Below are 23,987 nucleotides of genomic sequence, written 5' to 3'. Positions count from 1 at the left end.
AAAGGTAAAATAAAAATATATATTTTTATATTGTTTATTTCCTTTTAACTGTTCTTCCAGTTTCTTTTTAAAGTCTGTTTGGCTGTGAACACAACAGTTTGACCTCAGTCACATGAAATTCACTTATTCCTCTTTGAGTAATTAGATACCTCCCTCCCATAACCTGCAGGATTTGATTAAATTTACATATACATGCAGATGCAGAGAGAGACACATCATTTATACAAAGAAAGAAGAAAAACCATCATTTCCAGTAAAAAAAAAAAAATCCTAAAAATCAGTGCTTGCACATCTACGAAACCGTTGATCGGCTGTAGATCATCTGCTGCCTTTGCGCAGCACGTTTACTTCCTGGGACAGAAGTCGGCGCTCACCCTCCTGCCTTTCTCGTTGTCGGGAAGGTAGCAGTGTCGAGGGAAGCCTCTCGCACTGAACTTCTTGCCGGGGTTGGGGTGCTCATTGGTCTGACGTGAAGAACAGAAAACACATTTTTAGACTCTTTTCTTAAACCAAGTACAGCTCAACAGTGCTGGAAATCTCCACGGCGCCCACACGACAAGCTTTATCGTCAGCGTTACTTAAACGGCCCTTGGTGAGCGAGGATGTAGCGCGTACAGTACTTGATAATGTTTCAGAAAGGCTGTTTCAAGCCCCGCCTCCTCCATGTGGAAATGAAATCACATCATATTGATAAGAAGAGAAACATGCAATCGCTATAACTAAAACGTGTTTCCCAAAATCTGATATTAACATTTTGAGATGAATCGTTTTGTCGTCCTTGTTTCTTTTGAAGAAGGTCCCGCTGTTATGTCAGACATTTCCCTCAAACGTCGCGATAAGAGATCGCCTTACCAATAATACTATTGTAACGTTTTACTCGAGCTCTGAAATCTACTGAAAGCCGTCAGGGTGTCATGCGTAGTGTGGAGGGAGAGGGCACAGAGAAACTCAGCAGACCTCCAGTAATGTCCCTGCTAATGATGAATCGTGCTGCGGCGCTGACCGGAGTGGTCGTGACCTCGAGTATTCTGACCCTGGGGACGCGGAGGCTTCTCTGCCGGTGGAGGGAAAAGGTCAGTTTATTGTCTCCGTTAATGCTAATCTCAGCAGTCAGGATAAAATACGCAGCGCTCTGGTCTTCAGAGTCTCCGACTGGGACAGCAACGCGCCAAAAGACAAACCACTCCCACAGCACTGAGACTGCAGTTTCCTCCAAGTCCCAAGCAAGCGCTTCACCTTTCTGCACAAGTGTCCTTCTGACGAAACGAAGCAGATAAAGCGGCTGAAGAGATTCAGACGCGCGGCGAGAGACAGCGGATCGATACGAGGAGGCAGCTGCGTTGGATCCGGTGAAATGAGACGGGCCTCACCTGGATCCCGGCGGGGATGTCGTACACGATGCGGATAGTTTTGCATTCCGAGTAGCCGGGCAGAGAGTGGGGGATGACGTGGTACTCCATCTTCCCAGGGGGTTGGGTGCCTGTTTTCTCCCCGTAGATTGTCTTACACGTTGGGCACTGCAGGCTGCCGTCCTGGTTGCAAAGAAAGCGAGCTTAGGGTCAATCACGCAAGAATGACTGCTGCTGCTGCTGGCGCGTCAGTTAAAGACTTCAGTGAGAGAAATACAATACTCTGTCTGAGACGATCTGAAGGCAATTTGTGATCAAAACTTTAAAGTCCTCAAGTTAAAAAACTTTTTATCTCACTTCATGTTTTCAGAATACCAAACTTGTACCAACTGAGACGCGCAGTGATCATGTCTAAAGATTTTATTGATTGTAGATGTCTGCGAGTTATTCAGTCTAGGTTTGCTTGTGGATAAAAAAAAAGTTAATCTTAGTTAGTTCATTATTAATAAAAAAAAAAAACCAGTTGGGTAGCTTAACTGAAAAAAATTAATTAATTCAACATTTAGAAAAAAATTATTTTTTTATTTCCTGGATCATATTTGTTGCTGTAAAGAAGGTCGTTAGAAACAGCCTGTCATTTACCAACTTTCAGGGGTTTTTGTTGCAGTATGCGTCTTGTGATAAAATCAGCACGTTAAAATTGAGCTCGATGAAATGATGCATGTTTTTTTTCTTCTTTTTTTTTGCATAACTCCAGCAAATAAAAGTAAATAAAAACCGAAGTACAGTTGCATTTCAGAGTAAAAGTCTAAACTCATGTGAGAAGCAATGTGAAGTTATGCTATTAAAAAGGTTAAGTAAGACATTTACATTTTTTTTCCCCACAAAAAAATGAAACCTGTTTAGGCAGAACAACGGAGCCCTTTTAATGCACGACATTCGTTTTTCTTTTTGAAACTTAAAACTGAACATTCATCGGTGAACCCGTGTAGGTGGTAAGAGAGGAGAGAGGAGAAAGGAGGGGGTTTGGCACTTTGAGTGATCAAGTACTTTGCATACTTGTTGAAAGGCATTGTTATAATTTGTAAATGCCATATTTAATGCTATGATTAGCACAAAAGCTGAAAAGTGAAGGACAAAACCTTTGAGACTGTCCCCACGCTGCTCGTTAGCTCCACGCGCATTTTTAAGATGCAATCAGAAGAACCGATTATGGTCGACTAAATGCGCTTTCTGCATTTCAAGGAGTCAAAATGAAACGAACAGAATTCACCGTGATTTTATGAAACGCCGTGCTGACACGACCGATGCACCGAGAGCGCATAAGATCCCCCCCCCATCTGCGTGCGCCGCAGGTTCTAGGCCCGATAATTTATCGGCGTCGTGAGAACCAGTCGAGCTCTGAGATATCGAAAGGTTTATTTGAGCCTGGAGCGACATCATAACAACGTCTGGCTCGCAAGCTTTTACCCACCTTATTGCCATTGTTGTACATGGCCACCAGGCACAGCAGATGGTACATGTGACCACATTTGCCAAGTTTGCCCACCAACTCTGGCTTGATGCCTTTGTGCTGCAGGATGCCTTCGTAGCCCGATGACATCGCCAGCCTCTCCATGCAGATGGTACAGTCCTGGAAGAGCCAACCAGAAATACATCTGCTGCCATGGTTTTGTGTGTGTGTGTGAGTCTTTCACACCCAGTTAGGATACTGAATAGTGACAGATTGCATCTGTTGGTAGATAGGAAACTTTTTGCTGTTTTTTTTTTTTTTACCTCGTCTGGCACCACTTTAATCTTCTCTGTGTATCTTCGGACCACATCCTCCGGGTTTTTGCCTGGTTATGAAATCAAACAAAAAGAAATGATCCTCCAACTAATTGTAGCAAAACCTGAAGTAATTGTGATAATGCAACTTAAAAATGTGATAATGCAGCTCAAATTTCTCTGACCCTGCTTTCTTTCCTACGACGCTCCGCCCCCCCTGCCCCCAACAGGTTTTATATGACTTGGCTCTCAGGTTCTCATTGCGATAAGGTTGATTTTATGTTAGGTGAAGCATTTCTGTTAATTAGGCAACATCAAAAAATCATTATCCTGCTGAAAGACTCGATGCCGACCCATTTTCATTATGCATAGTTTCATTGTGCCATGCACTCTAGCTACATAGGCTCCCTGTGCCTTCGGAAAAGAAACATACCATCTCAGGTTCGTCATTGTACGCGACACCGAACGGCTTTTTCACATATTTATGCTTCGTTTCAAGCCACGCCTACTACAAAAAAACCTTTATATTCTCACAAACCAAAGCACAGAGATCCAGTTAAGCTGCTAGCAGAGCTCAGCAAAGTCCATGTTTGTCTTTTTAAAATTATGACGAAAATGATTTTCCTGGTTCCCCGGTTCGTGGCTAAGATGTGAACTGCGTCTCATGTTTGTTAAGGAAACTTGTCCTAAAACGGTGAGCTTTGACTTTTTTTTTTATTTTTTATTTACCTTACTATATTCTGCTCATAATCTATGGTGACAAAATAAATATGGATCCTCCTCCGGCCTATAGGCCAGTGGCTAAATGAAATGGTCCTCTGTATCATGACATATTTAAACCCTCAGGGAAACAGCACGTCATTTATTATTAATGAAACATTCCTAGAAACTGGGATCACCTTAAAATAAGCCTTAAAATGATCTAGTTTAATCTAAATACTAATAATTACTTCTTTTTGTGGGGTTTTAGCTCTACTTTACAAATTAAAGGTTCGATTTTTCTACATTTTCCAGATTGAGATTCTCCTGCAATGACGGAACATGAATTTATTTTAAAATATTGTTGCATCTTAAAAAAAAAAATAGTGTTTGCAAATGTGGCACTGGGATTTTTACTGATGTTTTTTTATAATAAAAAAATATGCTTTGCCCGTATATGGTCCAGACGTGTGATGTTAAAGAGGAGGTCACCTTCAAACCGGCACATAACAAACAGCCTTTCCCTACACTCCCTGATAATCCCTGTGTGCAACCAGGCTACCATGGCTGAGAGCACACACACAAACGCACACACACACACACGCACACACAAAGCTTACACCCCTAATACGCTTATAGGCAACCTCTCTCCCCCATGAGCCTTTGTTTGTTCATTTGAGGCACAGCCAGCGAGCAAAAGCAGGGGCAGCGGTGGAAAGAGACAAAAAAGCTTCGGCACAGAACAAGCAGAGAGGGAGGAGAGAGAACAGGAAAGAGGAGAGAGATATAGGTGCACGAATAAAAGGATATTGCACAACTGGGAGGGCTTAATTAGTCAGATCAGAAACCTCCCAGACAGTTTTTTTTTATGTGCAATAAGCAAAGTGAGAATAAAAAAAAACAACAAAAAAAACCCCGCTAATCTCCAGGCTGCTCAGTGCCACCCAGTTTACGTGAGTTTTTATTCTACGATTACAGACAGGGTCAATATCCCTGCTAATATTGGTCACAAAGTCTATAATTTCTAATGTTATTGTCATTGTAAGCTTATATTAAATGATGCAAAATACCAAAGTAGTTAATAGGGCTGGAAAGAAGAACGTTACATTTTTCATTGCGCCACTTTGATGCGCCAAACTTTTTTTTCAGACGTTTTCTTTGTAAAACATTACAAAAGTCCTACTGACCAAGACTTGACAGGTGAATAAATAAACCCTCTGTCTATCAAAGGTTAGCTTCAGGCTTTGACATGAGAGTTGCTTGGTATGAGCAAATGTATGCAGCTAAAGTAAAAAAAAATAAAAATGGAGAAAAAACAAGCACAAATACAAAAGTTTCCAGCTAACAAAACTTGTCAACCCTTTGATTTATGATTTTTTTACTCAATGATGAAATTAAAATGGAAATGCCCATTTTCTTTACTGCAGGTATTTTTTGACTCAATTATTCACAACATCAGAGGCGCCAATGTAATTAAAGCCAATAACGATTGCTAAGTTCTGCTGATAGCCTGAGGAAACGCTCACAATAAATCAGCATGCACTGGAGCAGGTTATTCCCATAAGGGAGACGGCTCTTATTAATACATCAGAGCATTTCCTGCTACATTATGCCAAGTTTCCTGACTGTGAAATTGTCCTATATCATCCAGTTCCTATATATCCGATTATTAACCTGGCACCTAAATCCCGTTACGGCTTCTTTTTCCAGCGTCGACACTCGTCTGACCCGAAATCCGTCTGCAGCTGCCAGTACAGGATGTAGTTTGTGTAGCTTCGGCCACAAACACGCAGCTTGAAACTTGGCACGATGCATTCTTCTGTTATAGTGAACTCGCAAATCTGGCAACACTCCAGCCGCCTTGTAAGGTTTTCTAATGGATCCCCAGACTGAGAAGGAATCTGGTTATTTACAGTTTTTCCTCAGTCGTTTCGGTGCGTTTCTCCAATCAATTTTCGAGATTTGCAAAGCGGTAGGTGCGTTTTTCAAAGCGATTCGTACAAAATACCAAAGCAACATCCCAGTTTCTTCCTCAAAATTAAATATGGGTATGGATAAACTAGACAGTGCTTCAGAGTGATAAGTACTGAGTTTGGATACGACAGTCAAATTGATTAGTCATGTTGTCAATATAGTAGAGAGAGATAAACTATGGCTAAACTTTTGATGACAAGAATTGTTAATTGGACAAGATTCACATGTATGTATTCATTTATTTATTTTACTGTAATTTGTCATTGACATAATCTCCATCGTGATCAACCACTAAGCTTTATTGTTGCGTTTGTGTAAAGACTTTACTGTGTGTGTGCTATAAAGTGTGTGAGTATAGCAAAGGGAATCTTAAAAGGCAGGCCGAGAGGACAAATGCACCGTCACCCCAATCAATTATGCGCCCTGTGGTCCAGGCCGCTCCACTGGGAGGCCGGCATTCATCAACCAGCAATTAACTGGAGGCCAGATTGCTCCACCCAGACAACATACAGTGGATACAAAAGACAACACACCTGTTAAAATACATAAAACATATAAAATTTCTCCCTTCGTTGAATTGAGTACCCTGTATGAAAAATAAAAAGTCTCCTCGGTCGGGATCTGGAAAGTGAAAAATACACGACAACCCGCTTGCATAGATGTGCTTGACAGCCGTAAAACGAATACTTTGTTGGACCATCTATTGATTTAGTTAAATTTTATGATTGTTGTATTGATTTTGACTTGTGCTCAGACTCTTGGTGAAGTTGGCATTTAGAACCGTTTCAGGATTTTACACGACACGACAAGAAGTCTATAGTGACATCTGAATAAAAAAGCAAGGAGAGAAAATGACGCTGCCACCACCATGTTTCCTTGTGGGTCTCTTACCGGTGACGTTTGGTTACATCCAGGGGTGAAAGTAGTTTTAAATTCTTGGGGGTACTATGACAAAAAAAAAAAAAAAGTATATATATATATATATATATTTTTTTTTTTGTGTGTGCTTTGGAGTTTTTGTGCTGATGAATTTTTTTGCGAAGTAGCTCTTGAATTGCTACAAAATAAAGAAAATAAAGCTGTATTTCCTTCAGCCCATTGGCTGCAATGTTGACACCTTGAAATGCCATGAGACCTAAATTCTGAACATCATGGTATGGATGCATTCCAGTTTTCCATGTCTGGCATATAACCATTCATTTTAGCTTTTAAACTGGTTCTATTGATCCTGTGTCCAGACAGAGGGATAACCAGTAGCCCAGCATCATGACCTGTTTGTTCTGAAGATCCTGCAGCTTCCACTTCTCTTCCTAACATGGCGCCTCCTCATCCTGACTCTCATACTGATAGGAGGAACCACAGAGCTCTGTTAGGTTAACGCTCATTTTTTGAAGTTGGAATATTTTTCCTCCAACAGGTTCCATAGGAATCACCTCAAACCAGATGTTGGACTGGATTTTATTTCAATGTCATTTGTGAATGTTAGAGCCTCATTTTCAACAGTGGAGCTATAAAGGTTGAAAAAGGTTATTATTTTGGAGAAAGTGTCATTAACATCAATATTTCCACTAAATAAGAGGCAAAAAAATAGTTTGATGGAGGAAAAGCCTCTCAGACTCTGAGCTCAAAGCACAAAACTATTTTTTATATCAGACAATTAATTTAATTTCACATAATTATCGCGGTAGAAGCCATTTGTTTGTTAAATACTTAATGAAACATTTTTACCGTGTTTGATGTTTGTTGTAAATGATGTATACTCACACAGAAGAGGTATAGTCCAAGTTTGTCGTTTATTGAATGCTCAGAAAGTACAGTGGCTGTGATGCGCCAAGGCAAAGGTAAAACAACCTGAACAGGTGATCAACTCTAAACCAGTCGCACCTTTTTACTCTCCGTCTGTCATTTAAGCGCACCCGTTGCCATGGCAACCTCCTGCACTCCACAAGCCAACCAGAGATTACTTAAAAACATAACATTCAGTCCGTTACAATATTAGGTTTTCAGGCTTGATATTTATTTTGCGATTATTAATAAGCCTCCCTGAACACAGCTGTGGTTGATTAGTTCATTTTAAACTCCTGCTCTGCTAGTTATTTTGTTAATGGAACCGAAACGCACAGAATTGCGCAACACCTTGTTGAAACAATAATCACTGAGATTATAATTGTTGTTTGAGCACGTTATGTTGATTTTTTTGTTGCTGTTCTTTAATAAAGTTATGAACGTTTATATAAGGAGCCAGAGGAGGACGTGCTGGTCTCAGCCTCCTGGCTGCGTTCAGTTTGTCACCTAATGCCAAGATCGACTCAAAACCTTCTGCGATCGACGTATTGCACCGCTGCTCTAGTAAAGCACGAACAGTTCAGAAACAATATGAAATGAGAAAAAAGGTTATTTATTAACTGATTAAGTCGTGTTTTAGATTGTTCTTGAAAAACTAATCAGTCACGGCTGATTAGTGTGTGAACTCACGGCTGCACAGTGAACCCATTGATTTTTTTTCCAGCAGACAGCCGCTCCCCTCTCTTGCAGGTACTGCGTACCCCCACTAAATTTTTTAGGGGTACGCAGTACCCCGCCGTACCCCCTTACTTTCACCACTGGTTACATCAGAGAAAAACTAATCAACTGTTTTACCTCAGTGGAAACCTCCTGCCATTTTAAGAAAAGTGGCACTAACCCTAACCCAAACGTAAATTTAGCTTGGTTTCACCAAATTACAATTGCAGCTTAGTGGAACATCCTGCAAGGTGAACCCATCATTTTATGTCGTCAGCTGTCCAGAAACGTTTTTGCCAACGTCAGCAGAAAACAATGACGATTGCAAAGTATTGTAATCCAAGCAGAGCCTGCATGAAAACCTTCAACAGTTTATTTCAGAGGATGGGATGAAATGTAAACAACAGAGGACAGACAGCCAATACAGACGCACTGCGAAACTTGGCAGGACACGGTGGATCGGCGGTTCCTTCCACCGCACAGTGTGGGGTTTCCGTGCAAAAAGTTCGACCTCGATTTGTTTGCTCTGATCAGGCCGGTTTTCTCAGACTCACCTCTCTTCAGGTGCTTCTTCTTGGTTTTGCGCCGCATGCCAGTGATCCCTGGCACAGGCTTCATGTCGCTCTTGTTGATGGGCGGTGGGTGCAGGATAGGCTTTGGAGCTCGAGTCAGACAAACGGGTAGACCTGCAGCGCACATCAGGATACCTGTCATGCCTGATACATATGTACGCACGCACACGTAAACACAGAGAAGAGTGGGAAAAGAACAGCGACAGTCACTCATTTCCTTTGGGATAAAAATCTATAGATTAAAACATTTTGAGGTGGGGAGAAAAAAACAGACGGAGAGAACCTCTTCTAGTTGTGTTTTTTTTTTTTTTTTTTTTAAGAAAAATACGCTGCAAGCGTGGTGATTTCTAACCTGCTAGCGCTGGGTGCACAGGTCCAGACCCGGTCAGATTTTTCACTGGTAAAGCAGGAACGCTGTAAGGAGAGAGAGAAAAAGAAGCCAAAAACAGAAAACAGAAGTGAGTAATGTTGCTGACAGTAAATGGCCCAAATGGTGCACCATTACTTGAGATCTGAGGAAAAAAAAAACCAGAAAGCAACCTACTGTTCCCTGCATCCCACTATAAATACTGAAGCTGAAATGTCAAGCACTTCAGCAGACACTGCTGCAATGGGTTGAGACGGCTTGACTCGTGCACAAAGCACCGCAGCAGAGCCTGATTCAGGATGACATTTGGAGAGCTTGGACTGTGTGGCGAACACAGACGACAGTTCACTTGCCCACATTTCAAACTCTCTGGAGCAGAGCGGACAAAAGCCAGCGGTGTATTAATAGCGCAGGATACAGCGACTCTTTCCGAGGGGCTGAAACCTCAATTGAAACGGCGCCGCCCCGCTGAGCAGAGCTCAGGAACTACAATCGGCTCTTCTAGCACGAAACACGATGCTGCGCAGCAGACGCCAAAGCTCGAAAGAAATAATGGTTTCTTGCGAGTTTTAGGGCCTCTGGCTAGAATGAGAGGCTTGTATTAAATCCCATCAAACTTCAGAACAAAAAAAAAAAAAAAAAAAAAAAAAAAATCATACCCAGAACAAGAAGTTCACTTTAAAAAAAAAGAAAAAAAAAGAAAAAAGGTCCCATTATAAACGAACAGGAATCAGAGGATTTTTTTTTTTCAATTTTTAGCTTCATCCCTGACTGTTCCATTGGTAACTAGGCAATTCAATATTTTTACGACCAGTGAACGCACCACGCCTGCCTAAGCACCGACAAGCTCTGATGTAAAACAATACTCATCAGTGATGAAGTCATTACTGAAGAAATAACAAGCAAAGCAATTGCTCTTGTTGTTAAAAGATTATAAAAGGAGAAGGACAGCACCTTACTTTTCACCAACTACTTTTGTAAACATTTTCTAAAGTTAGTCGTAGTCGACCCTGTTGTTACCTGTGGTGGAAAATCAAACACACTGTGACAGCTTAGCTAGTTTGAATTGACATAACTGAGCCATTTCCCTCAAAACACTGTTTCTCTGGCTGTGCAGCCTGGCAAAGGGCATCAAGTAACACCTTCTGACATTTCTCTGAGCCAAAAAAAAATCTGATCTTCTCAATATGAATTTATGCACCAAACAAATTTACTGCCAAAAATGTGGCTTGACTTTTTTCCCCTTAGTTTGTGATTTCTTTAAGAAGGTGAGAAAACCAGAAGATTTCATTTTGGAAATCCTGAAAAGTTCTCGGTAAATATTCAGTTACTTCCAGAAAGGTCTCCGTTCACACCAAAACACAGCACAATAAAACTCGTTCAAAACTCCTAAAACACTTTGTGTTGACATAAATTTTTTTTTTGTGCTGAACTAAATTTGCAGTGGTCATACTGACATGAATACTTGCAGCACGCGCAGTGGTCAACAGTCAATTTATATGATCTGCTTTAAAGACAGATGGGTTTAATGTCTATGTGCTCCAGCATAGCAATGAATAAATAAAAACAACACAGGTCAAGACAAATCTTGACCAACGCTTTCACAAGCAGTCCAAGTCGTTCCTTGATTGAGGACAGTAATTAGCTCACTATAGTCTGCACATAAATGAAGACCAGAGGATATGGAGGCTTCAGTTTGCATACAAATGTCTACAAAACTTTAGTTAGAAAAGGAGTAAGGAGCAGATGAGGCAAAGCAGGGTGCACATCAACGTAGACCCCAGTGGGGAAGCTCATGTGACCCATCCCTTCTCTAGCATGTGCGGTTTCTCACCTCTGTTCTGATTTGCTGATTTTTTTGCTTTGTTTTCTCTTATTATTCTAACCAGAAATCAATGCATAGTTTTGAAGTTGAATGAAAGCGCTCTGTGATTTTCACAATAAAACGTTTCTATAAAGCATGCAGTGCAGCCACCTTTTCATCGGACATCCCTGCATAAACTCCAGGACAACCAATTTCCCTCAGAAATTCCCTACTCAGTATATAGAGTCTATAATGTCAGGATATATCCAGTTATATCCGCACACTTTCAAGACTTTCACTTTATGTAACGTCGTCTTTAATGACAATTCTACACGGTGTCACTGCTCTGTGTTGGTCCGTCGCATGAAAACTCAAGACAACACATTGGTGTTGTGGTCATAGAAAAAGGGAGTGTGAAGATTTTGAACTTAACTGTGAGTGCGAGCATGCAGCAGCCGAAAGAGCGAGAGGTTTTTCAACAACAGAGAGTGATTTCACACCTTAAACCGCAACACAGGACTTAATGTTATCTCTCAGCTCAGAGAGGGCGCTCAGGAAAAAAAAGAAAAAGAAAGGAAAAAAAGCTAAAACAAAACACCGAGTCGATACTTCACGACACGCAGCTGCCCTTTCACTCAATAAAGGTATCAGCTTGATTGAGAGCTTAGCCAGTGTTTGTTTCCACTGCTGTGGATAAAGGAACGCTAGCTTAGCAGTAAATTTCAAAGGTAAGGTCGATGATGTGAGGCATCAAATGAACAACAAACCCCCGCCCCCAAAAAACCCAAAAAGACAAAAAATAAAAAATAGTGCTGCCCAGTGGGAAATCTTCCCTCTCACTTAAACATACACTTAAATGGAAACCAAATGAGAGCAGATGAGGGACAACATGCCTCTGTTTATGTGTGCATGTATAATTCATGGCGTCCACAGAGTGCCATGATCAAACAGATCATTTACATCAGGGGAAGGAATGGGACAGGGCAGCGAAGGATCCTTTAGCATAATGTACCGTCTGCATGTACATTTTGTTCCAGGACATGACGTTTATCATGGCGTCGGAAACACAGCTTGACGTTTCATGGAGATGCAGTTTTGTCTCGTGGATATTTTCAGTTCCAGCTGATAACTCCCCTCACGATAAATGTATCGTTACAAACCTTTGGGTTAGTTTTGTCTGCTACAGGTAGGAAGAAAAAAGCCATTTTCTGGATTCTTTATTTTCCACCTAAACCAGTTTCTCAACCTTTTTTGGCCCAGCGTCCCCCTAGCCTTTATCCAGGTCCCTCACCGCCCTCCACCAAAGAATTTGTAGGCTACTTTACACTGATCATTATTTTATCATTAATATTACTATCACTATTGTAGATGTTTTGGGTTTTATGCTTGCTTCTGTATTTATCATCAAAATTATTTCCCAGAGAATAAAAAAGCCATGGGAATAGAAATTATTTTCACAGGTGTCTACAAAAATGCAATGAACATTCAAGTTAAAATCGGTAGGTCTAAGAGCAGCCAATCAGAGTGGAAAAAAGATTCTTGTCCTGTGCCATTTTTTAGTTGTTAAATATTCCACAAAATGACCAGATAAAAGATGTACAACATGGCAGTTTAAACTTTGAACTATTTGCAAAACGACTGAGCTCTGCAACATTAAAACATGGATAGAACTATAACTACATTAATCATAGCTCTTCTTGTCTTTAGTGTTTCTGTCAGTTTCTGGTGGTACTGGACAGAAATTACAAAGAACAAATCTGGTTCTTAATCAAATCCTAATGAGTCAAATTGAAAGTGTCATGGAATGTCATTTAGTTTCCTTTGATTAGTATTGTCCTCTCTTGGTTTATTGCCATGTCCACTTTAGTTTCTTTCCTGTTGCTAGATTTTATGTTTATTGACGCTCACCATCAGTCATCTTCACTCATCACCTGCTGCGCCTAATCGTCATGTGTTTCACATCATGTGTTGATTTTTTTCACTGTTCAGCGTTGGATTCTCTATTTTTATGCCATAATTCACATCTAGTTCGTCGCTCTGTTTTATGTCCCGCTTCTCCTGTTTCAGAGTTTTGCCAATGTGCGTGTCTTTTTTTTAAAAACTCCTTAAGGTGCAGGGCGATGGGGAAAAGGCAGACTGACATAAACCTTTTGAAACAACTGAAACAATTTCGGTATTCTGATTATTGAAATTTAAAAGTGCTGTGTTGTTCTATCACCCCCGTTTCATACTGGACCACTTACAGCACCGGTGTTAATGCTATAAAATGAATGCTCTCAATCATGGTATCACCCATGGAGGGATTTCTTTATTTAAATGGGTTCATTTTTTCAGAGGGATACAAAGTGAGGGTATCATGATTTTAGTCATTACATAAGAGCGATTTTCTGTTATCCTTCCATGAAAGCGGGCAGCTTTCAAACGGAAATAAAACATTTTTTAAATAAGTTGCTGCTTTGACATGATCACAGAACTGCCAAAACATACAAAAATACCAGACAAAGTGAATCACAGCAAGGTCATCAGCCGGTGTAACGCTGAACTGATGCGGTGAAGCTACTAGTAGCAGGAGCGTTGCAGCGCCAAGAAGCTACAAACACTGAAGAGAAGAAGAGCTGCCATTGACACAGTTGCAGCCAAGCATGATTTAATGTTACACAATGCAATTTTAACAAGTTGCTCAAAGTCTAAACGGGTATTGTTGTGCATTTAAGGTGCAAAATTTACCTTCGACCAAACGCCCCCCAGAGGAATCCCAGCGCCCCCCTTTTGTAAAAATTTCTGCCAGCGCCCCCTGCCGTCCTCTGAACGCCCCCCGGGGGGCGGTACCGCCCACGTTGAGAACCGCTAGCCTAGACAAAGATTCATTCTGAACTTATAAACAAACTCCCGTCCATCATCAGATGTTTTATACTGTACATTTGAGACAAACCGTCAATGCTAGAAAGCGGTTTTTCTCCAAAGCTGCATTTTAAAATCGGACAAATCGACGGCGTCTTCTGACTCCTTCCTCCTCTCCGGTCTACTTTAAATATAGAAGTACGTGTCCCTCATCTCGAGGCAGCGACCCTGACCATCACGGCAAACAGCGATGACGGTGCCTGCAGCTGCACGACTTCCGGGGTTTAACCGAGGAGTAGTTCCCCTCGTTCATTCCTTTTAAAACAATTGATAAAATGTGGGGCAAAAATCAAGCAGCTTTTTTTTTTAACCCATACTTTGCATGTGCAATCTGCAGCACACTTACAAAGCAGGTAGCCCTCTCTAACAGGCAGAGACAAATATGTCTTATGACGTATAAGAGATCAGAACGCAGAATCAGCTTTTGTGCAAGTAATGATAATTTTTTTTTTCCCCATATAAAGAGCTTTTTACAAAACAGGAGGACAAAAAGATGCCAACTCTGACTCATTCGCTAACCAGGCAACAGATGTTCTCGCCACAAACAGATCAGGTGCAGAGGCGATCAAAGAGAAAGAGAAAAAAATATTTCCTCACAGAAAACTCCAACATCTGTGAGAACACCTGATTCCCCCCCCATCACAAAGGAGTCCGCTCTGAAAGAAACAACGCATCAGATTATAAAATTATGCAGTATAAAGTATGGACTGTTCGGACATGTGTGGGGAAGTTTTTGGAATATGTTATATTGTTTTAACCCAAAATAAGGGCAGGTTGCATTAACAGAGTGAACACATTGGAGTTCTCTGTAGTCCAACGGGATTTAAGAGAATTTATTCAACTAGAGAAATAATTTAGCAAATTATCAGGCTGAAATTCATCACCTGTGATAATTCTCCTGTGTCAAAATCCTAACCCACTTTAAGGAAGTTTGTGATATTTCAGGTAGTCTGTATGCTGTAAATCTCGTTGTTCTTTGAGAATGTGTCCTTAAAAGTTTAATGCCTCGGTTAAATCTGTTCAGACCTCCTCGGTTCATTCTGCCGGGAAAACCCAAAAACTCTCACAAAGTGTTCAGAAATTTGCAACATCCTGTGCTCATATTTTATTAATCTCTTCTTCTTAGATAAAAACCCAAATTTATTTCCGACACTTGGCATAAAAACAGAGGGATAGCTAAACATTAAGGCGTTGATCTGAACAAGTTCAGATTTTTTAAAATCTTTTTTATTTTTTGAAATCTCAAACTAAATCAAGGCTCGTTTTTGGAGCCACTCGTGGTCTTCGGAGTTGCAATTTAAACTGAATCTAATCAGTCAAAAATCAAAAAAGAAACAAATTCCCACACCTCACGATGAAACGGCGATGTCGGTCTGCGCTCAGACGCAACATATCACAGCGCAGCATCAGCGTGAACAGGCACAGAGCTTCAGCGTTTCCTCTGTGATTCTGCTGCTGTGGCACTTCAGCGTCGCCGAGGAGGACGTTGAGCAAACCGCACAAAACCTTTGTCACCACTGCGTTTCTTCTTACGCCGTGAGAACAGTTTTTGCTTTCCCCCTCTCTCGACTCGCATTCACCTCGAAGTTTTTCTGTCTCTGCTTTCCTGTTTTCATAAAAAAATTAAAAACTCTTACACAAGATCGTTGTTTTTAGGTCTCTTGATCTGGGTTTTTAAGTCAGAAGAAACACATTTAACTGTTTAAAGAGTCCGCAGCTTCATCGCTGATGCTGTAATGCCACATTAATCAGGGCCCCTGGCAGGTCGGGGCATATGGGTCGGCTTCTTCTCCTCCTCTCGGTGCCATTCTTTCACTCCCACCCCACCCACCCATTTTCTATACACCCTTGTCCCTCAGTGGGGTCGGGAGGTGCTGGTGCCCATCTCCAGCTAACGTTCCGGGCGAGAGGCGGGGTCACCCTGGACAGGTCGCCAGTCTGTCGCAGGGCAACACAGAGGCCATTCTTTCACTCCTGAGGGAATATTCAGCTTTCTTTTAGGGCCTACTCGATTGTCATCCTTCATTAGACCCACGGCATTAAGCCCAGTTTTAAAAAAAATGCTGATAAAGAACTAAAATCCACTTCATCTGCTCATGATGCATTGTAAAAAAAAAGTGGATAAAAATGTATGAGTGTTTGTTAAATTACTGTATTGACGCAGGTTTCAGGAGGTGGACGCAAAGCCGCTTCGCCCTGCAGCGGCGGAGTCGGAGTGGAGCGGAGAGGAGCAACACTGACACCAGCACATTTCAAACTTGCATCAGTTTGGCCCACATAATCTTCTCATGATTTATTTATTTGCTATAATATTAATTTTAATCCTGGTGGGGAGCGTCTGAGCAAGGCAAGGGGGCGGCTCGATGGAGAATAATGATCTGTCGGCTCCCACATTAGCATTCCTACCTCAGGGGCCTCATGAAAACAGCAAACATGTTGTTCAATTTTTTTTATTTTTATTATGCCTTTCAACAGAAAACTCAGCTGTTAGGGTTTTTTTTCTCTCTTTTTGGTTTTACATTTTGTTTTTACTCATCAGAAGGTAATTTGGCAACTCACACACTAACTGCTAAACAAAAGAGGAAGTGGTTTTCTCTGAGTGAAAAAAAAAAACAAAAAAAAAACTCAAGACCGTGTGAACCAGCCTGCCTGTTCATTTCACCACAAAGTGTTACACACAAATAAATCATTGCTATGTTACGTCCACTTTTGAATAACTATTTGCTTAGTGAGAGTTTTCTTTATTCTGTTTTTGCCTTTTTCTGCAACACCTTCGTTTTTCGTATCGTCAAAGAAACGTCGGTGTTAGAAACAGATTGTAGACCAAACAGACCGGGATAAACAATTAACTTAACACAACTTGCCCTGATTTCTGCCAGACCTGGAGAATGAAGAAACACTTAAAAAGAACTGGCCTGACGACATGAAGTAGGACAAAAGTTCTTAGAAAGCAATGCATCATGCGCCGCTTAAAGAGATCATACGAGAAACAAAGTCACTTACTGCAGTGAGTGGCTTTGTTTACAGATGGAGAATTAATGGAACCGTAATGATTCAACAAAAAGTAGTCCAAAAAAGAACCACTGACTTATTGAGGTGTTAAAGTAAAAACAGCATCTAAAGCACTGACGTCACTTACTTAAGTTAAGAAAGCTACTGAGCCATCTCGTCTTTATAAAAAAATGATCCCCAAAACTTTTTGGATTGTATTTTGTGGGCTGACAGGACAAAAGTTGAACTTTTTGGGAATGTCGTGTCCCGTTACATCTGCTGTAAAACTAACACAGCCTTATACAGAAAGACAACGGAGTCAAACATGGCGGTGGTAGTGTGGTGGTCTGTGTCCACCCTGTTGCTTCAAGTCCCGGGTTACTCTCCGTAAATAACAGCACCATGAATTCTGGTCAGCATCCTGAAGGAGAACGTCCGACCATCCGTTTATGACCTTCAGCACGGGAGCATCGGGTTATGGAGCAGGACAATGATCCTGAAAGTTCACCTCTGACCTCTGCCCAGGCAAATTCCAGACTTGAATGCAATTAAGATGCTGTGGGATGACTTCAAACAGGTTTTCCATGCAAAAAAAGAGTGAACCAAGATTTCTCTATCCCTCTGAGAAAATCGGCATCAGGCAGTAAAAGCTCCATCAGTGCGTCTAAGCTGTCTTAGGTATCCAGTTTACTTTTTGAGCCTGTGTCAGCTTTCCCACCCCATTTGCTGATATAACAAATTTGAAAAGACATTCACTGAAAATGAAAGTTTATGCAACGTCTTTGCATATTCATGCATCCGCTGATGGCTGCACTATTATCCCTTTGGACTCAGATTTAGGTCAGATAAACGCGAAAGAAATCAAAACCAAAAGAAAGCAGCTTCGGTCCCAGTGCCGACAGATGCGTCCGCCGCCACAGCATGCAGGTGGTGGGACGTGGGCAGTCCAGTTTTCACACGCGCCGACGTGTTGACACAAACCAGCAGATGGTGCCACCTCTAATATTTTGTGCATGTGCGAGGCGGCACCCAACCCCCAGCTTACGACCAGTTGTTTTACGACACGCTGGATAGAGATCAATACGTCAACAGCAGCTGCCGCCATCAAACAATGAACGTGTCACTCCAACATTTATGACACCGGGCGATCTTACAACAAGAATACATAAACAACATGCGGGATTCTTGTTAACTTTTTGTATCGATTTAGAGAATTGACCCTCGATCAGAAGCAGCACGGCGGCCGTGCTCTCTGCACGTAAATTCAGCTGATAAAAACAAACCGCCGTGTGCCAAATTCCTTTCCTGCACCCAACAACAGTTAAATTAGGGCGTGGGTGTGTGAAAAAAAAAAAAAAGTCTGATGTTTTACACTCTGCGTGGGTTCCTCTGTTATCTGTGTGTAGCACACACTTGTGGGAACGTACGCTGGGAGTTTGCATTTCAGGCTGTGCCTGCGTGAGATTGCAAGCTCTCATGTCCTGCTGTGCGCATGTTAACCACACTCATCCTGTACATCGAGCCACTCGCCTGGGAACCGATTTGCTCCGCCTTACGCTCAACACCACCGCCGCCACCCCCTCGCACCCCCCTCCTACCCCTCCCATCTGTTTTCCTCTCTCTACCCGCTGTGGGTCTCAGTGTTTCTATGCCTCGAGGTGAGAAAGTCACGTTTTTACCTACAACTCTGCATGGCTGAGCTTTGAGTGAGCCCTGAATTTCCAGAAGAGTTGTCCCTGAATGGGATGACCCCCAGGGGGTGGTGGTGGTGGGGGTGGGGGGTTAGTGACCCAAGTCGGGCTGCAGAAAGCGAAAGCATTTCAGTCCACAGTAGTGACAGGATGTTATTCTAGCAAGCACTTTAGTGTGTTTCTCCCCAGAAGCACAAAGAATAACAAAAAATGAACACTAGAGCAGGGAGAGGGTTTCATATCACGGACATGCGCGAGTGTCCAGATTGCACGTCCGTGTCACCACCACATTGTGAGTAATATCCCGCAACCAATAAAAATTACAAGAGAAAAAACTCAAAATGCAGTTTTTCAGAACCAACGAAAAAAAAAAGCTAAAATGTTATGATGAGACCTTCATAACACTGCTAAGTTGGCACATCTCCAAAAGTTTCCTGACCTCTTCCACGAGAAAGGGGAAACTGATAAATGTATTCAAGCTAATGTTGCTTTTTCCTGCCACTCGATTTTCCAGAGACACCTGAAGCCTTGAGAGCAGGGTAACGTAAAGCTCGTTTACGATGCTGAGTAAAATTCACAGGGCATGGACTGAGCCTGGAGCCTGGACCAACTCTAAACATCTTGATGTAAATTTACATTTTGCATAATTGTTCAGGCAATAAACCACAATGGCTGTGGTCCCCAAACTAAGGAAAGACCTTCACACAGAATATCCATGACAACTCTGCATCTCCTCTTTGCCCCATATGTCTTATTAATAGTACTATTTAAGTTTTTTTTTTTAGATGTAATAATATTAACAATACTATTACCATTTATCAATGTGTTTCACATCCACCACATAATGAACATTTTACACAAAAAAAGGTAAACCTCAGAAACTTTACTTTTTAAAGATAAAGCAAATTAAACAAATACACTGTGATGTTAAAATCAGCTTACCTACATTTTAAATACATTGTCTTTTACAGATATTTCTCCTTTATCGCTCTTTCTTATATCTCCGTGATCACCAGTTTTTGTGATCAAAGTACTAAAACAAATAAGCAGAAATGATTTTAACAAAAAACAATTCAAACTTGAGTGTCAGTTCTAAAAACCCAGCTTCCAACACGGTGTTGGATTTCAGCGGCAGGCTGCTGCTCGCAACATGGCCAACGCCAGCGTATCTTTTCTATCATGCAACGAAGTCGAAGGAGTTTCTACTTTGTTTCTATGCTTCGGTTTATTGTAACGGGGGAGAAAAAAAAAAAAAAACAGGATCAGGGACAAGGACTGCTTTGAACTTAAACAAACTTCCTTTTCTTGGTTCCTTTTCTCTGAACTGCACTGAGGTCAGCACCATGCTGGCGCTCTGATTTTCCCTTGATCCATTATTCATTCTTCCCCGCTGGAGCTCTGCCTTCGTGGCGAACAGGCTTCCAAAGCTACACCAGTGCCCTCTTCGCACTTTGCCCATCAGTCACTCCACGTACGCAAGAGTCAGAAACGACGCGCAGTCAAACAAAGACGCTGTTAAAAACACATCCCGCATTTCTACCCCCCATCCCCTGCCTGACTCGCTCCGTCAGACTCCTTAGCTTCCAAGCGACTCAACAACCCCAGCGCGCCCTGATAGCAACAAATTAGTTCAAAGCAGAATGATCCAGAAGAGCTGCAGTATTTCACGCCTACTGGGGCCAACATAAGCTCATTATGGAGGAGACACACACACACACACACACACACACACACACACACACACACACACACACACACACACACACACACACACACACACACACACACACACACACACACACACGCACACACACACACACACACACACACACACACACACACACACACACACACACAGGGAAGGAAAGGGAGGACTCTGGCACACAGAAAACAAGACTAAGCTGAAGATGTTTTTTTTTTATGATTCCTCTGCAGATCCATTGATCAGCATGTTAAAAGAGAGCAGTCATAAATCAGCGGAGTAAAGGGTGAGGAGAGTGAAAAAAAAAAAAGGTACAGAAAATCCGACACGTTCAGCGTAAAGCTTTGTGAGGCAAACATGCCGTTTTTTTGTTGTTTTTTAAAAAAAAATATATTCAATCAATGTTTAAGTTGAATCTGAGCTTTATGCTGAGGCAGCAACACATGAAGGCTGCGGCGGACTTCAGAGAATCTCGAGGAGCAAAAAACAACAAACAAACAAACAAACAAACAAACACCGTTACCCGGGTGGGATGGCTCCTCTGGTGGTCCCCATGGAAATCCGCTGGGTGCCTGGCCGGTTCAGATTGTTCTGTCCGTTGATGGTGAGCGCGTGGTGACCGTGGGAGGATGAAAGCGACGGCATCACCGGGGAGCAGGGGAAGTTGGCAGAAGACAGCGGCGACTGCACCTGTTCGGCTTTCGACTGCCCACCTCCCACGCTTATGTTATTGTGGTTGGCACCGGAGGAGCCGGACGTCGGGGACCACAGGGAGGTTCCAGCAAACGTGTTGCTCTGCCGCACGCCGCCGAGGGCTCCCGGGGCGCCCGAGTTGCCCGCCGTCCCTCCGTAGAGCTTACGCCGCTGCGAGGCCAGGATGGCGTTGGAGGCGGCTCTTGTGCTGTTCACCAGGATGCACTGCTGGCAAGAGCAGGGCTGGCCAGAGCTGGCGCCCACGGGCCACGACTGGGATTTGGGAATGGAGCCCATGATGAGCGGGTACGCCAGATCCATGCGTCTGCGAAGGCGCCGCTTGCGCTGACTCTGCCGGTTGGTCTGCGACATGCTGTTGAAGTCGATGAGGTAGCAGAAGCCCAGAGAGGTCAAGTCCAGCCACGGGTGCTGCTTCTCGTAGGCATTCTGGATGGTCACGCAGATCTCCATGTCGTACGGCGTCCACGAGCCGTTGTCGTTCTCCCACTCCCACACCACGCCTTTCCCTGGGGCCGACGACGGCTCGTAGAAGTTCCTCTGCACGGGCCTCATGGTGCCTGAGAGAAAACGGAGAGAAGTAACAACGTGAAAAGGACTTCTTGACTTGAATGGTAAACACTTTGGTCAATGAGAGAAAGAACTTTAGTTTTATCACGAGGCTTGTCTCAAAACACCCATGAGTCAAACACACTTTCTGGTGCCTCTTACTCGTTCCAATGCGTTAGGGCTAATGCATCGACAGGCCCCCTACTGGTGGGAAGTATATTTGCTGACTTTTTTTTTCTTTCCTGCCCACTGCCACCCAGCTGCATGAAAGACTGCTACTAAGTCTTTCATGCATTTTTAAAAGAAAAATTCAGAAATAATATGTTTAGATATTTTACCAGCGAGATCACATTTTTGCTCTTGTTTCAAACAAAAGCAATGTTGTTTTTGGGCTTATTTCGACATATTGTGTAAATACACAAAATAAAATTTTTATTTTTATTCAGGACTATTACGCTGTAGGAAACCCACACTGATCTATAACCAGTACAGACCAAATGTTTTCAAGTTTCAGGCACATCAAAAACAATATGTGGTGCTGAGGAGACGTGACGCGCTGATGGAAATGAGGGCCAGCATGGCTCTGATGCCCTGAGGGGAGAACAAATGCTGATGTGAAAACTGATAAATTCTTCACCCTCATAAAGCTGCCACTTCACATAAAAGTGTAAACTTGGCCTTTGAAAAGAAAAAAAAAAAAACAACACAGACACGCGTCATACCCACAAGCCCTTACTCGGTAAGTTTGCCACTCTTCTGTATGACGACAGGGTGCAATGGGACTTTGGGACAAGGCGGCTTTGTGCCCATGTACCACCGCCGATGGGCACTCAGCTCCCTCCTCCATTATAACACAATTACCGTAGCCCCATGGGAAATCAGGACACCTCAGCCTATCCATCTCCACGCCACACATCAGCTAAGGTATCCAGGCGCTCCTGCAGAAAGCGTCGCCCCCTCGCCCTCCCCCAGCTAATTTAACGGCTAAATGCACAGTCCCGTGCCAGGGAGAGCCATGGCAATAACGGAGGAACAGGAGTGTGTGTGGAGAATAAATAGGCGTGGGATTGACATGGGTTGAGCAGGGCCGCTGGGCAGCGGCGGCAACCCCCTCAATCGGCAGTTTGGCGCCAACGCAGGGGAATAAAACTGCATCAGCAGAAACTGCGACTCTGACCTTGATTGCGTCCTGCAGTCTGCTGCTAAAGGACTCGGTTTGGTGGCTAATTTCAGTCTGAGCCATGTGCTCACAGATGACTAGTCAGCCAGCTGCGTGCGTCTCTCACATCTTCACCCAACCGTCCGTGCACAAATCTGCACCAAGGCGTGATTGTCGCTTGCAAGGTGTACCTCCTTTTTCCTCAGAAGAAAGCCAAAATACACAACATCGTTTAATAAGTTTCAAAATGAAACCTCTTCCACGTGGTTTTTGAAAGTCATGTTCTGGTCTCTGTAGAAGAGGAAGGTTCTGTGATGTTACAGTTCCTCACTGTGGCTTTTTTTTTTTTTAATCAGATGTGCAACATGCAAGTATGATTTAAATTGTTGTAAAAATCAACAGCTAAATAAGCATTGTGCAAATTTCATAAATAATGTAACGCGCAGTTGCTTATCCCCAGGCCTTAATTTATCCACTTGGTTAAGGTGAGGAGGGATGAACAGCATTTCATTTTGAAGACTGTTTATTAGCTTAAGCTGATCTGACAGAAATGCATAACACAGACGTGACCATATAATGTGGTTAATGTCTGTCATGTGCAACAGCTTCTGCCTAGTCTTAAAAAGAGAAGCAAGTAGTTTTTCTTTTGTTAATATATTTATTCAGGGATTTTAATGACATATTTTAGTTTTGTTTTTTAAAAGCTGGAATTGTGTTTGAATTTATGAAGGATTCATGGTCAAAGTTATACACACCTAGAAACTGGCTGGATATTTGAGCACGTTTAATGGCCAAACTGGTGGAACTAATTTTTTTAAATAGTTGGGTTTCTGTCTCTGACAAGCTGTTCAGAATATTTTTTTTTCTCCAAAGGGTAGAGATCATTCAGGGAGCTTAAAGTAACACACTGGAATAAAGCTGTTCTAATGTCTGCTTTATCCAGCATCAGTTCTGATGTGTGTCTGTGATCAGAACTCGGATGGAAAACCAACTCGTGTCCAGGTTTCTGCAACCCGGCTGTTGGTTTGAGATTAAATAAAGCAAAATGTGGATGTAGCTCATTACCTCTGTACAATGAACCAGTGCAGAAAAAATAGGCCCTTTGCATAACACCACTACCGTCATTTACTGCTGGTTCAGTGTTGCCAAACTTGAAAACCTCGTCTTACAGCCGAGCTGCCCAGTCTTTGTCTCATCTGGCCACTACGCGTTTCTCCAGAAAACATTTGGTCGCTCCAATTAAAAGCCA

The 23,987-nt window shown here is 42.5% G+C and overlaps 1 protein-coding gene across 3 annotated transcripts in view; it reads right to left on the bottom strand.

The window, feature by feature from the left end:
• Nucleotides 1-23,987, bottom strand: part of dtx1 (deltex 1, E3 ubiquitin ligase) — a 56,985-nt gene that overhangs the window by 6,767 nt on the left and 26,231 nt on the right. For 2 of the 3 annotated variants that reach the window (XM_017306840.2, XM_008419186.3), the window contains exons 3-9: nt 20,843-21,590; nt 9,216-9,277; nt 8,846-9,007; nt 3,126-3,187; nt 2,824-2,982; nt 1,371-1,532; nt 375-464 (exon numbers count right to left, since the gene is read on the bottom strand). In XM_017306840.2, coding sequence (XP_017162329.1) covers nt 375-464; nt 1,371-1,532; nt 2,824-2,982; nt 3,126-3,187; nt 8,846-9,007; nt 9,216-9,277; nt 20,843-21,590 — 1,445 coding nt within the window. The remainder of the gene's footprint in view (nt 1-374; nt 465-1,370; nt 1,533-2,823; nt 2,983-3,125; nt 3,188-8,845; nt 9,008-9,215; nt 9,278-20,842; nt 21,591-23,987) is intronic. The other variant, XM_008419187.3, reaches the window with a different exon arrangement.

This window comes from Poecilia reticulata, chromosome 9 (genome assembly GCF_904066995.2).
Source record: "Poecilia reticulata chromosome 9, P_reticulata-male-v2, whole genome shotgun sequence".
NCBI lineage: Eukaryota > Metazoa > Chordata > Actinopteri > Cyprinodontiformes > Poeciliidae > Poecilia > Poecilia reticulata.
Note: the sequence above shows the minus strand (reverse complement) of the source record. Positions and strands in the feature narration are given on the sequence as shown.